Source organism: Anopheles maculipalpis, chromosome 2RL (assembly GCF_943734695.1).
Source record: "Anopheles maculipalpis chromosome 2RL, idAnoMacuDA_375_x, whole genome shotgun sequence".
Classification (NCBI taxonomy): domain Eukaryota; kingdom Metazoa; phylum Arthropoda; class Insecta; order Diptera; family Culicidae; genus Anopheles; species Anopheles maculipalpis.
In genome coordinates, this window is record NC_064871.1 from 51,916,773 (window position 1) to 51,929,919 (window position 13,147).

General features: G+C 42.7%; 2 protein-coding genes across 2 annotated transcripts in view; one reads left to right on the top strand and one right to left on the bottom strand.

Moving 5' to 3' along the window:
- LOC126559524 (uncharacterized) overlaps window positions 1-6,388 on the bottom strand; it is a 174,982-nt gene extending 168,594 nt beyond the window's left edge. Inside the window, exons 1-3 of the mRNA XM_050215693.1 lie at window positions 6,378-6,388; window positions 5,967-6,163; window positions 2,289-2,450 (exon numbers count right to left, since the gene is read on the bottom strand). Coding sequence (XP_050071650.1) covers window positions 2,302-2,450; window positions 5,967-6,111 — 294 coding nt within the window. The 5' untranslated portion in view covers window positions 6,112-6,163; window positions 6,378-6,388 and the 3' untranslated portion in view covers window positions 2,289-2,301. The remainder of the gene's footprint in view (window positions 1-2,288; window positions 2,451-5,966; window positions 6,164-6,377) is intronic.
- Window positions 6,389-8,428: 2,040 nt separating this feature from the next.
- LOC126556724 (ATP-binding cassette sub-family C member 4) lies at window positions 8,429-12,920 on the top strand. The gene is made up of 4 exons (XM_050212186.1): window positions 8,429-8,956; window positions 9,039-11,339; window positions 11,410-12,512; window positions 12,595-12,920. Exons 1-4 carry the CDS (start codon window positions 8,429-8,431, stop codon window positions 12,890-12,892), a joined length of 4,230 nt encoding a protein of 1,409 aa, XP_050068143.1. The 3' UTR covers window positions 12,893-12,920.
- The last annotated feature ends 227 nt before the right edge of the window (window positions 12,921-13,147 follow it).

Below are 13,147 nucleotides of genomic sequence, written 5' to 3' on the forward strand. Positions count from 1 at the left end.
TTGTTTTTTTTGTATGTTTTGTTTTTGCCTTTTTTCATATATTTACTTCATTTGGCAGCGCTTTGCTTGTAAAATGGTATTGTGTTAAGTTTGTTGCATTTAAGAAAATATAAGGGAGTTTTAAAGGGAAAAACTACGCTACGCTTTCATGAACGGCTACACTCTGTCAGTTTGTGTGATAGGGAATATTTATATGCGTGAATGTTTTTTTTTAGTTTTTTTTTTAATTTTTTTAACATTTTTTTGGGTACTTTTTCAATAGGATTTTGATCTATATTGACTACGATTCTAGCTTCTAACAGCCTAAGCTTACGAAACGAAAGTTCTAAACGAACATTCGTTCCGCTCATATCACATGCAAGTTGTGGTTTGTAGTTGTAGTCACTAGAATTTGGCTAGAACTCCTAGCCGGCGCTATCTAGTACTTTGCGTCTGCCGGTCGTACGCAGCAGGTTTAAAAAGAGAAATGGGCATTTGACATTCCATCCTCGACTGTGCAGCCTTCCATCTAAGCTTCCCATATATCTCAAATGTATGTTATCGATGGGCTAGCGAAGCACATATATTTAGTAGCAAGTAAATGACTTTATTCGATGCAAAATGTTATGATTCTTTTGTTTTGTTTTTTCGGACAGCAAAATGCACACTCAAACCAAGATCACACTTAACCAACAAGCAATGAGAGTGGTTGCCGTGTGGGGTTAGGATTAACAGTGATCCTCAAGTACGTCAAACAGAAACTAAAAAACGCTACGTACGTTATGCTACATTCTGCACACGCTACTGCTTGCTGATGAGAAAGCGTTTCTTAATGTCGTTTTTAAAGCATTCGATGGTGAGTAGTGTAAACGCTTCTACACTAGTGTTCGATACTGAACATGGACAAATGCTAAATCCCGTTTTGTAGAGCAAATATTTTATCTCAAAGGGTTTTTCTTGTTGTTGTTGCAGCTGAGTAGTTCAATCAATATTACCTAGTATAGTATGTATTAATATATTTTGTTCGCTAATCAAAAAGCTGTATCAGTTTGGTACTTCTGAACCTCTCTATTCTGGACTTCTAGGGCAGAGATCACAAATTTGCGCAAGATCGGTTAATTTGTTGCTTTGTCTACACACGGAAATGAGCTATCGATGAAAGGAATCCAAACTTAAATAATCAACCGTATTTAGTACGATCTAGCGCGTACAGCAAGTAGCAGATGTTGTTCTGCTTGCTTCATTTAAATCGCTATCATCTTACGATATTGGTTGTTGTTTCCTTGTTTATCCTTAGTTCGTTACTAGCAGTACTACTTCATTATCAGAATCTCTCTTTTTATCACGGATGTTTTCTTCGGTTTTTGTATTTTTTATTTGTTGCACGGCAAACTGTTCCCCCCTCTCTCGTGATCTCATATGATATTTGTTCGTCGACCTGCCTCAACCCATTCTTCGATTGTCTTATGTCTTATGTGCTCTTGCTACACGTGTTTCTATATGTGTTTTTTTTTGTTGTTGTTTTTGTAAATCTCTTCCACCCATTCGCACTCTCTTCACAATACTGTGACGTCTTGTCGAACAAAAGCTTTAGAAATGCACTTTTGCAAAGATGCACACTGTGTGGACACGTTCTCCAGTTTTTCGTCTGTCAACTTTTGTATGCTTCAACTTTGCCCGTTGGATTGTATGTTCCCGTTTCGTTTTAAGCAACGAAAAGGTGAGCCTTCACAATCAAACGACTGGAACTTTTGCAAACTAATCACGCTCCTGCTCTCTGTGGTGTCACGGGTTGATGATGATGCACAAAGTTTTATGTTAGATTTTTTTCCCCCCCCTTTTGTCACTTTAGCATTTATCATTTCATCAATAGTTGGACTCTTTTGTTCTACTTCTCCATTACCTTTCCATCACTTCACTTCACAGCAGCTAAATATTTCACGTAGCAAATGTCGAATGTGTTTAAGAAAGAGAATTTCATTACTCTGTGCGCCAAGTGCTAAAGTTTTGTGCGCTAGTGTGCGGTTTCGGTAGTTGCTAAAGTTAAACATTAATTGTGCTGCGGTCCTACGGTTTTTTTTGTTTGGGCTCTTTTTTGTGAAACTCATCTGCTCCTGATTAATGGTCCCTAGGAATGGTGAGTTAGTGGAAGCCAACGCTGTTTGTTTTTGTTTTTTTTTTTTTTTGTTACTTCGCAAGCTTCACAGTTAAAGACACAAATAAAAAATGTGCAATTGAAAACAAAAGAAAAACACTTTTCCTCATGTTTTGGCGCTTTTCTGTTTTGATTAAATTTCACTTTACGCTACTCCATTTTCTCACTTATGTCTTAATTTCCGCTATCTCAACCGTCACACTCTCGTTCGGGTGCGCTGTGCCGTTGTCCTTCGAATGGTGGTGGTTACCGCTACGGTTGGATTTGGTGGAAGTGGCCGACGCGTTACTGCTTCCGCGGGATCCTCGCCGTGAGCCTAGAGCACAGTTTATGTCACGGAACGTGTGAGGAAGGTAGAGAGAAGAGAAAGATGTAGACAAGAATAGATGTTTTTTTCTTCGCAAAGTTTTGAATATTCTAAAAAAACAAACCATCAAGTACAACTTTACAGACTAACAAAATACGTGTTGATAACGTATGTTTAATAGCAGGGAGATTCTATTCGTCTCTAAAGGTAATACAACAGCAAATATGAGGATCACTACCAACGTTCTTGAAATAAGGTGGAGAAGAATACGAGGTGAACATTTTCGAATCCACATTATTTGCATTAAATGGTTGCTGTTTACTGATTTTTCTATTTTACAATTTTGACATTTCAATTTCGATAAGATACGAAGGCGAAGATAGATGGTGTTGAACAATTAAATAGCCTGAAAAAGGGGTACGAGTCAAGATAGACTAAAAAACACATAGCACAACATTGAGCAACAGAATGACAGAGAAATGTTGCAACGACTGTTCCAATTAATGAATCGTAATATGAATGGACGGTTTTGAATAACCAAATGATGATTGATAGCGTTACTGACGGCATGCAAATAACTCATAAGCATAGTGTTTCGTGTCACCTTATAAAGCGTCATGTGAATTACACTACTTGTTAGATTTTTGCCAAATAGTATTTGGCTTCAATGCTCTAATTGGACATAACTACCGAGAAGAATTTAGATAGAATTATTGCTCAATTGCCTAACGTTAATAGTATTACAGTTTTACAGGAGATAGCGCAACTAAGGTAGATAGTATTGCAAAGGTTTCAATATATTTATACTGCAACATTACTTGAGAGCTGTTGAAGAGCAAATGTAATACCTACTAGTGAGCAAACTTTTGCTTTTTTTATCATCTGCGTAGATACGTTAAAGCTGTTCTGTTTTATATTATCTTATTCAAGGGAGCGACTAGCGGGCGATTGGTAAAAGAGCCGGCGGCGTGCATCAGTGGTCAGCAATTCCTCGGCAAGTAGTAAAGCGATATAAATATTCGACATCTCTATTCGACATGCTGCTGTTCCGAGGTTATGCGTCGATCATTCCTCACTCTCTGTCTCTCACTTTCTCTGCCTGTCTGTTTGTCTGTCTGTCTGTACTGTCCACGATGCTTTGCACTAGTTGAGCAAAAAATGGTTGGCAACAACATAACATCTCTATTGTTTCGTTTGCTGGCATGTGCCCGGTACCGGAGTCGCTTGATCTTGCTGCTGCTGGCCCTTTTTGCTATGTGAGTGTGTCTCTGTGGAAACGAGGGACGAGGGATAGAAGTTTCACGGGTTTTTTTTTTGGTGTTTGCAATTTTAGGTCTACCAAAAGCTTCAATCATTTAGTGTGTAGTATACATATTATTGCATATTTTACAATGTGTCAATGCAGAGATAGCACAGCTGTTTCCTGCGTATACACCCAGGCACACTGGTACGGTTAGGTTTGATTACTCTTATATTTCCACCTCATGTAGCGGATACAGACTGCCTGCACAGATGTAACAGAAAGTGGTAGGTAAAAGATATACATAGAGGAGAAAAGAGAAAAAGAGAAAAAGAGAGAAAAAGAGAGAAAAAAGAGAGAAAAAAGAGAAAAATACAAGCAAGAAAGAAAAGGGAAAGTTGTGAACAAAAAAGTAAAAACAGAAAGAGAAAAAACTACTCTGACAAATGTTTTGCAAAACGTTAAGTGAAATGTGTTTAAATGTTTTTAACTTAAACTTGAAAGAATAACAAAACAACTACCGTCAAAATTACAACTGTTTAAAACACAAAACAAGAACAAGAACATGTATTGCAAAATTGGTTATCGAATATGCACATCTTTGAAGAATGATTGAAACGTGTTGTTAAGCGCCGATGTAAAGCATATTTGCACTATTTGCGCATGTAGTGATATTGCACAAAGCGTTAGCATATGAATGTTTGAATTTCGCATGAACATGAACAGATCGGATTTATTCTCGTCTCTTCTTTTTCTACAATTGAGAGCTATGTGTTTTTTAGCCAATCAGAGTCGAAGTCATTTTTAATCACTTAAAATTGATACTAGTGAGTTTGTAGAAGGAGCTGTATTTCTCCTTTTTCACCGTATGCTATTATCTAAAATTCTATTGCAGCAGTACAATGCGTAAAGGCACAGAGCAAATGTCTAGAATAGAAGTCTAGAAATATCTAGAGCATTATCTAGAGCAAAGAAGCATTTTGTGCGAGATGTAGTTCATGCCGAGCGAAGTCAATCGATTAGTTTAAAAAGATCATTAACCATAAGTCAGATGTTTGAGCTTCTAGTATTGTTTGGCATATTTCGCTACAGGGTTTCTGAGTAGAGAACTAGACAAGTGCGAGGCATTTCTAGACAATGCTAAAGATGAACTGGACAACTGTCGCCGTTTCTCGACAATGATCAAATTGAAATGGACAAATGCTAGGTGGAAGTGGACAATCGTCAAGTAGAACTGGACAGTCATATTTGAAACGCTTGGCAAATATTTGAAAAGTAACCGTTGAAACATGAACATGTTTAAAAGCGGTAAAACAAATGTGTATGAATTTTTGTACGTTTGATTTAATATTTTTGATTTTGTAAAATATCCATTACAATAACTACAAGAACTCGATTTAGCGATTATAAACAGAAACATCTTCTGTCATCTTCTGTCAAAAGATAAAATTTTGAGCAGGTATTGCAAATATTTCTAACCGAGTATGCCCGGGATAAGGCAAAGAATAAGGAGGAAATGCCTTATCAATATGATTATTAAAAAAATTCAACACAAGCGGTGTTGACAATACGGCACTGGACCGTCATAATTAATTATAAATAAAATAAATATTGCAAATATTGTATTTCTACCTCACATTTTTAAAGAAAACCATGCATTCTAAACGTAATTACAAAAAAAAAAAACGGCGACGGTTGTCCAGTTCAACCGTCCCTCTGTTTAGTTCATCTTCATCGTTATCTAGAAATGCCTCGCACTTGTCTAGTTCTACTCAGAAACCCTGTAAATTATTTCTTTTATTCCTGGAAAGAAATTGCTAGAAAACCTGTTACGAGTTCTTCATAAAATGTGTAAGGATGTGGAAAACCATTAGAATACAGTAAATTTCTGCAACGCGTGTCACGTTACTTGAATATAATTGATGTTTTGATAGTTACTGAGTACTTTTTTTCGATTAAAATTTAGAATAACAACCAGACTTCTCTAAATCACCGGATTGACGAGAGGAGTAAAAACAAAAAACGCTCATCAATTTAACAATTAGATTAACAATTTTAAAAGAACAACTACAAAAACCGATAAAAAAGAAAAAAATAAAGCTCTAGATTTAGTAACAGTTCAACAGTGGCAAGGACACGATAGAAATTGAAGGAAGAAATGGTTTGCGAAAGAGGCTTAAAGGTAACGACGACTCTAGGAACCAATAACGAGTAACGCCAACTACGTCCAAGCCAAGACAGAATGTGGACGGGACATCCGGACCAGCTTCCCCCCATATACAGACCTATCTTACCTATCGATGCATTCGGAGAATGCGGTCGCAGTGAGGCCATGCTTGGTTGGCGGGACGGTAACCGCACGGACATGCGCGATCCTCGCCGTTCTTGGCCGTGCAGCAGTTTGTTGTCGCGTAGCAGCGACACATTCATCAGCCGTGGGTTCGGTGTATTGAAGATCGTTCGATTTTCGCGCCAACGTGCCCTGTACAGACGAGCATGGGAAAAAGGAACAAAATATTAGAAGAGTTATCTAGAGAATCAGGATAATAGGATATACGCCTTGTGATGGTCACTGATCAGTACTGTGACCCACTATCACATATAGGCATGCATGGTAGAGTAAGGAAAACATTGCACAACGCTAAAACCATGCCTTCATTAGGCAGATTTAATTGCAGTACTTAACACAACATTACTTTCTGTTATGAAATAGCGTTTGTCTCTTGCTTCGGCGTGCGTTTGCATCACCCGCTGGTAGCAAATCAACATGACAACGTTGCTTATCAGTAGGAGACTTGCAGGCACCAAACAGTCAGAAAGATAACATTGTACAATATACGACAAACGCAACCTTCGGAGTGAGTGTATTTCAGTTCAGTTTAGACATCGGTGCTAGATGGTGGTCTGTACCGGTAAGCATTTCTGTGTTCGGATAATGTATGCACTTTTCTCTGTACGAACGAAAGAAAGTGCACGATCGATTGAACAACACATCATTTTGGCTGATCCTTCCTTGGCAAAGCACCAAGTGCGTTTTAACCGTTACTGTGAACCTGCATTGTTCATAGTGAAATTAGGTGTAGGTACTCTCTTTCTCCTGATGGTTGTGAGAAAGAAAAAAACAGAGAAAGAGAGAAATAGAGAGAGCGCGCGCGCACGGCGAGAGATTTCGAGTGCGAGAGAAGCTGTCATTGACAGCTGTTTTTTCGTCAACTTGTTGTGTACATGCATGCGTGTACGCGAGTGTGTGTTTGTGTTTTTCATTGTTTGCCATTCATTCATAAGCTAGCCGCGGCCGTGAGCGGATCTGCCGTGCGAGGTAGGTTTCTGCAGCTATTGTAGTGGTATAAATTTACTGACAAAATAGCAGTGCTTGCAAAGGTGTGTAACTAACAGCGTAACACTTCTCCTGCTCGGTACGATAAAATGGAATGGCGAGTGCAGGGGCCGTCGCTGGCTAGAAGCAAAAACAAACGGAACGTTCGCTTCTTCATCGATCAATCAAGGGTGATTGAACGCGCAAAGGGTGTGTTTATACCGCGCACTTCGGATTCAGTGGAAGTGTACGATCGAAGCGTCGGACTTGCAGCAGAAAGTGAACTAAATTTCCTGGTAAAATTATGTTTATTTCAACCGGTGCGTCTCTCGTTGGAAGTGTTAGAAGTGACCACAGAAGACAGACACAGACAAAGTGTTAAGATGCTGTTCATAAGCCTCTAATGTTGTGAAGGATATTAGCAAAGCGATCCCGGACGAGTTAACTAGGTGGCGTTGGTGCTAAAAGTGTGCCAGTGAATTGATTGAGCACTGTTTACGATTGACCTTCGACCCGAACCAAATTGGACGTTTTTTGCCTATTGCTCATCAAGAATTTTAGACATAAGTCATTTCCCATGGCAACTGTACTATAGTGCTTCCTATCACCGGGGACTAGATATTTATAGTGTATACATTTTGGTTACGCCGTTTGTTAGATTATTTACCGGTAACGATACTAGATACTGAACAACTTTGATCCCAATGCTAACCATTGTCCAAACCACTCAATTGTGAGCCAAACAGCACACAAAGACCCGTTATTAGGCACATGGTACTGAATTTTGCATGGAATAACGAGACAAAAAATCCCCCCAAGCTGAACAGACAACGCGCGTCTTTGATTGGAATGCATCCGCACACGCAGATATGGGCTTTTCTCCGGTAAACTCGATAGCAGGTAGCCCTCGCTGCTATCGACACACACACACACACACAGCGGAAAAACCGGTTCCCACTCTTCGCATTGCTCTATGGTGCTATGGGCCACAACACTCCTCTTGCGCTCTGTTTTGATGTCAAACATAATAAGGGATACCGGAATCAGTGAAGCGGAATGATTAGTTTGGTCAGCCCCATTGTGTATACGGCGCGCTCACACTAGCCGTGGGCAACAGTCTGTAACCAATTTCATAACTCCCTATTTTGGTTGACCTGTTAGAATTTGTCTACTTTTCTATAGATTACGTGTATTTTGAATCAGTAATCTGTATATTGTAGTTGAAGAAGCTTTTTTAAATGATAATTCTATTTTTTTCTTTTATAGAACACTGGGAAACGTGCAAATCACGCGGAAACATCACCATCGCAAGCTCCTGTGTACCCTACCCGATGGGAGTTGATGTGTGGCTGATGACTGACCACAGCGGAAACAATCGGACTGAACAGTTTTACATCACGATCACGATCAGCAAAGCGTGCTAGTGCTAGAATGAACCGCGAAAACGCATTCAGCAGGGGGAAACAGAACAACCCAATCCAAAATGCCTCCTTCTTCTCGAAACGTAGCTTCTGGTGGCTGCGGGATATGTTTCGCCATGGACAGCGTAAAGAAATTACGGAAGAAACACTGTACGCCACCTTGCCCGAGCATAGCAGTCACGGGTTGGCGGAAACATTCGAACGGCTGTGGTCGGAGGAGGAACAGCGCGGACCGGATAAGGCTAGCTTTGCCCGTGTTTACTGGAGAGCGTACGGCCCGGAAACCCTTTTCTGGGGTCTACTGTTTTCGGCCTTCGAAACAGCGAACCGTGTCGCACAGCCACTGTTGCTGGGAGAGTTGGTATCCTACTTCACCCCAAACCAGGACACCATCAGCGAACGGGACGCATACCTGTACGCGATAGGTGTTATCGCTTGCTCGCTGTTATCGGTCATCTCATTCCATCCATTCATCTTCTACATCTTCCAACTCGGAATGAAGTTTCGCATTGGTGCTTCGTGCTTAATTTATAACAAGGTAATGTTTTGTTTGAGGATTAGCACGGCAAATGATTTATGGATAGGTTCTGACATACATTAAACGCTCTCACGTTTTGTAGGTACTTAAACTCTCTAAATCGACCACTGCTGGTGATGGACTGAACGGGAAGATCATCAATCTGCTCTCGAACGACGTCGGAAAGTTCGACATTGCTCTGTGCTTCGTGCATGATCTTTGGAAGGGTCCGATGGAAGCCATCCTGCTCGGTTACTTCATTTACTGCCAGATCGGCTTCTCTGGCCTACTCGGAATGGCATTCCTGATGAGCTTCATCCCACTGCAAGCTTGGGTGGGCAAGAAAACGGCAACCTACCGAATGAAGGCGGCTAAGCGGACGGATTTGCGAGTGCGCTTCATGAACGAAATCATACAAGGCATACAGGTGATCAAGATGTACACGTGGGAGAGCTCCTTCGCCAAGATGATTGAGACGATCCGGCGGAAAGAGATACAGGCGATCCGGGGAGGTGCGTACATACGGGCAACGCTCATATCGTTTTTTACCGTATCGCGTGTGTCCATTTTTATCAGTCTGCTGTCATACACCGTCACCGAGAACGTTATCACTGCTAAAAAGGTGTTCATTGTAACGTCGTTCTACAGCATACTGAACGATTCGATGGTACACTTCTGGCCCATGGCTATCACCTTTTGTGCCGAGGGGTACATCTCACTCAAACGTATACGCGATTTTCTGCTCACTCCGGAGGGAAAGTCTTCGTTCGCTACACGCACCAAATCGGACGGAAAAGAAGGAAGGAGCATCACGAAAAAAACTCTGCTTTCGACCAGCGATAAGGATGATACAAGCGACAGGGATTCCGAAGCCAAAGCAATCACAGAAAAAGCCCAGCAACAGAACGGCATCAAAGCTGGGGTAAAAAGTGATGAGATTGATTCGGAACCCTTACTACCGAAAAGGCTGGTGCAGACAGTAGAAGGCGATAGGAAAGGTATCGTACTCGATAGCGCCACGGCACGTTGGATGTGTCCTTCGGCAGCAGCAGCAGCAGGAATCGGAAAAGATGGAGGAGATGGACCAGAAGAGGCGACAAGTGTTGGCATAGAATCCGTCAGTTTGACAGTCGATCCAGGCCGATTGTGTGTTCTTGTGGGACCGGTCGGATCGGGAAAGTCTACTCTACTTCAGGTGCTTTTAGGAGAGCTTGAGCTGGATGATGGAAGGGTAGAAATTTATGGATCCGTCAGCTATGCCTCCCAGGAACCATGGTTGTTTGAAGGCAGTGTGCGAAACAACATCCTCTTCACGGAAGCGTACGATGAGCGACGGTATCTCCGGGTGGTACGCGTGTGCGCCCTAGAGAAAGACTTTGAACTTTTCCCGCACGGCGATCAAACGATCGTTGGAGAGCGCGGCATAAGCTTAAGCGGAGGTCAAAAAGCACGCGTTAATCTAGCCCGTGCTATCTACCGAAAGGCGGACATCTATCTGCTGGACGATCCACTATCGGCCGTCGATACGCACGTCGGCAAACATATCTACGAACTGTGCATTCGGGATTTCCTCGCCAACAGTGTATGCGTGCTGGTAACACATCAGCTTCAGTACTTAAAAGACGTCCAGCAGATAGTGCTGATGAATGGGGGCCGCGTGGAGGCATGCGGAAGCTTTCGAGAGTTGAAAAAATCAAACATCGAATCGATCATGGCACTGACACCCGACGAATCTCCGCTAGAAAGTCCAATCGAAAAGGAGCTGAAAAATTTGCGTCCCCGACGCACTAGCGGTTCGTCGACCGGTTCGCAGCGTGACGAGCTAATGATGGATCTGCTGCAGCAAGAGAAGCAGGAGGAAGAAAAAGAATCTCAAGGTGGTACCGGCAGTGTCGGCCTGTCCGTGTACAAAACCTACATCACAGCGGTCAACAGTTGTGGGTGGGTGTTTTGGTTGAGTGTGCTCATGGTGCTGTCGCAAATTGTTGTCAGCGGGGTGGATATTTTTGTGGCAGAATGGGTGAATTGGGAGGAAAAAGTGGCCGGTATTCCGCCCGAGTTTGATCTGAATGATAATCACACAATTTTAAGTTCGCGCGATGTGCGTATCTTGCTCAAGGAGCAAACGGACGTGAGCAATTTCATCGAGCGACAGCAATACATCTGGATTTACAGTGGTTTAATCATACTGCTCGTCATTTTGGTGGTGCAACGATCGTTTTCGTTCTTTTACGTGTGTCTTCGAATTTCCGTTAATCTACACGATCGGCTCTTCCGGGGATTAACACGCGCAACCATGCACTTCTTCAATACGAATCCTTCCGGCAGAATTCTCAACCGATTCTCGAAAGATATTGGAGCGATCGATTCGGCGCTACCCATGGCACTGTTGGACTGTGTTGTGGTATGTTATCTACCGAGCTTTTCTTTTCGAGGGGGAAATTAATTGACCATCTCTTTCGTTTTGCTTACAGTTCTTCCTGGAAATGATTGCGGTTGTAGCGGTGGTATCGATCGTCAACTATTGGTTCCTTCTGCCTACTGCGATCGTCGCTGTGGTGATGTATTACATTCGGCAAACGTACCTAAACACATCACGCGTGGTAAAGCGCATCGAATCTATCAACCGATCGCCCCTCTTCTCACACACAAATGCAACCCTGCAAGGGCTTTCCACCATTCGTGCGTTTGGCGCCCAGTCAGTACTGAGGCATGAGTTTAACGAATTTCTCGATGTAAACTCATCCGCCTGGTACATGTTTATTTCGACCAGCCGTGCATTCGCACTGTGGCTCGATATGGTGTGCGTACTGTACATCGGTATTGTAACGATAAGCTTTCTCGTCGGCAATAGCCAGCAAATGCTCGGTGGCAGCGTTGGGTTGGCCATCACGAAGACGATTAGCCTGGTCGGTATGTGCCAGTGGGGGATGCGGCAATCGGCAGAACTGGAGAACCAGATGGTTTCGGTGGAACGCATAAACGAGTACACCAACCTACCTTCCGAGCCTCCGCTCGAAACGGCACCCAAGCATCGACCGCAGCGCAACTGGCCCGAGTTCGGTACGATACGCTTTACCAACGTCGATCTACGCTACACGGAAGATGGCGAACGGGTACTGAAGGACCTTAACTTTACCATCCGTTCGAACGAGAAGGTCGGAATCGTGGGACGAACCGGTGCCGGTAAATCGTCCCTCATACAGGCACTGTTCCGGTTAGCTCCGTTCGAGGGAAACATCGAGATCGACGACATCGACACGAAAACATTGGGACTGCGCGATTTACGTAACAAAATATCGATCATACCGCAGGATCCGATTCTGTTTTCGGGCACGCTGCGTAGCAATTTGGATCCGTTCGATCAGCGCAAAGACGATGAGCTGTGGAATGCGCTCGATGAGGTTGAGCTGAAGGAAGCGGTATCATCGCTGGCTGGTGGTTTGGAGTGCCGCATGTCGGATGGCGGGAGCAACTTTAGCATGGGCCAAAGGCAGCTGGTGTGCCTTGCTAGAGCCATTTTGCGGAACAATAAAATTCTCGTCCTAGACGAAGCCACTGCCAACGTTGACCCAGAGTAAGTAGCAAATCACGTGTGACTGGTGTGATCGTTTGCGTTAATGACTACAATATTATATGTTTTCTCTCCTTCGCTGCAGAACCGACAAACTTATTCAAACTACTATTCGTACCAAATTTGCACACTGCACAGTATTAACTATTGCGCATCGATTACACACGGTGATGGACAGTGATCGGGTGTTGGTGATGGATGCTGGGCGCGTAGTCGAGTTCGGCCATCCGCACGAGCTTTTGCATGGCCCGATTGGATACCTGCGACGGTTGGTAGATCAAACCGGTGTGGCTACGGCGGCAATGTTGATGCGTACTGCTGAGGATAACTTTAAAAAATCGAGTGCACGACAAACGGAAGCAATTACGCTTGGACTGTCGTAAGAGGCGATGTTCCGTTGATTTTGGAGATTATTTCTACTTGTGCAACATTAGTTAAGCATTGAAATATGTTAAAAGATATGCGCAGTTTTGATACGAATTTGTTTCTTTTAATGATGCTTTTATGGCAAAAGAAAACAAACTGGCAACAAGCAACAAAAAGTATCCTTCTTGCATATTTGAGCTGCCGCACGCACGATACTTAAACAATAAAACTGTGACTTTTGACATAAAAATAGTAAACCTAACATAAACGAT

Excerpts from the sequence above, each read along its gene's own strand:
- LOC126556724 (XM_050212186.1), top strand. The coding sequence starts at position 8,429 with ATGAACCGCGAAAACGCATTCAGCAGGGGGAAACAGAACAACCCAATC. Across the intron at positions 11,340-11,409 it reads CACTGTTGGACTGTGTTGTG|TTCTTCCTGGAAATGATTGC; the intron begins GTATGTTATCTA and ends TTTTGCTTACAG. Across the intron at positions 12,513-12,594 it reads ACTGCCAACGTTGACCCAGA|AACCGACAAACTTATTCAAA; the intron begins GTAAGTAGCAAA and ends CCTTCGCTGCAG.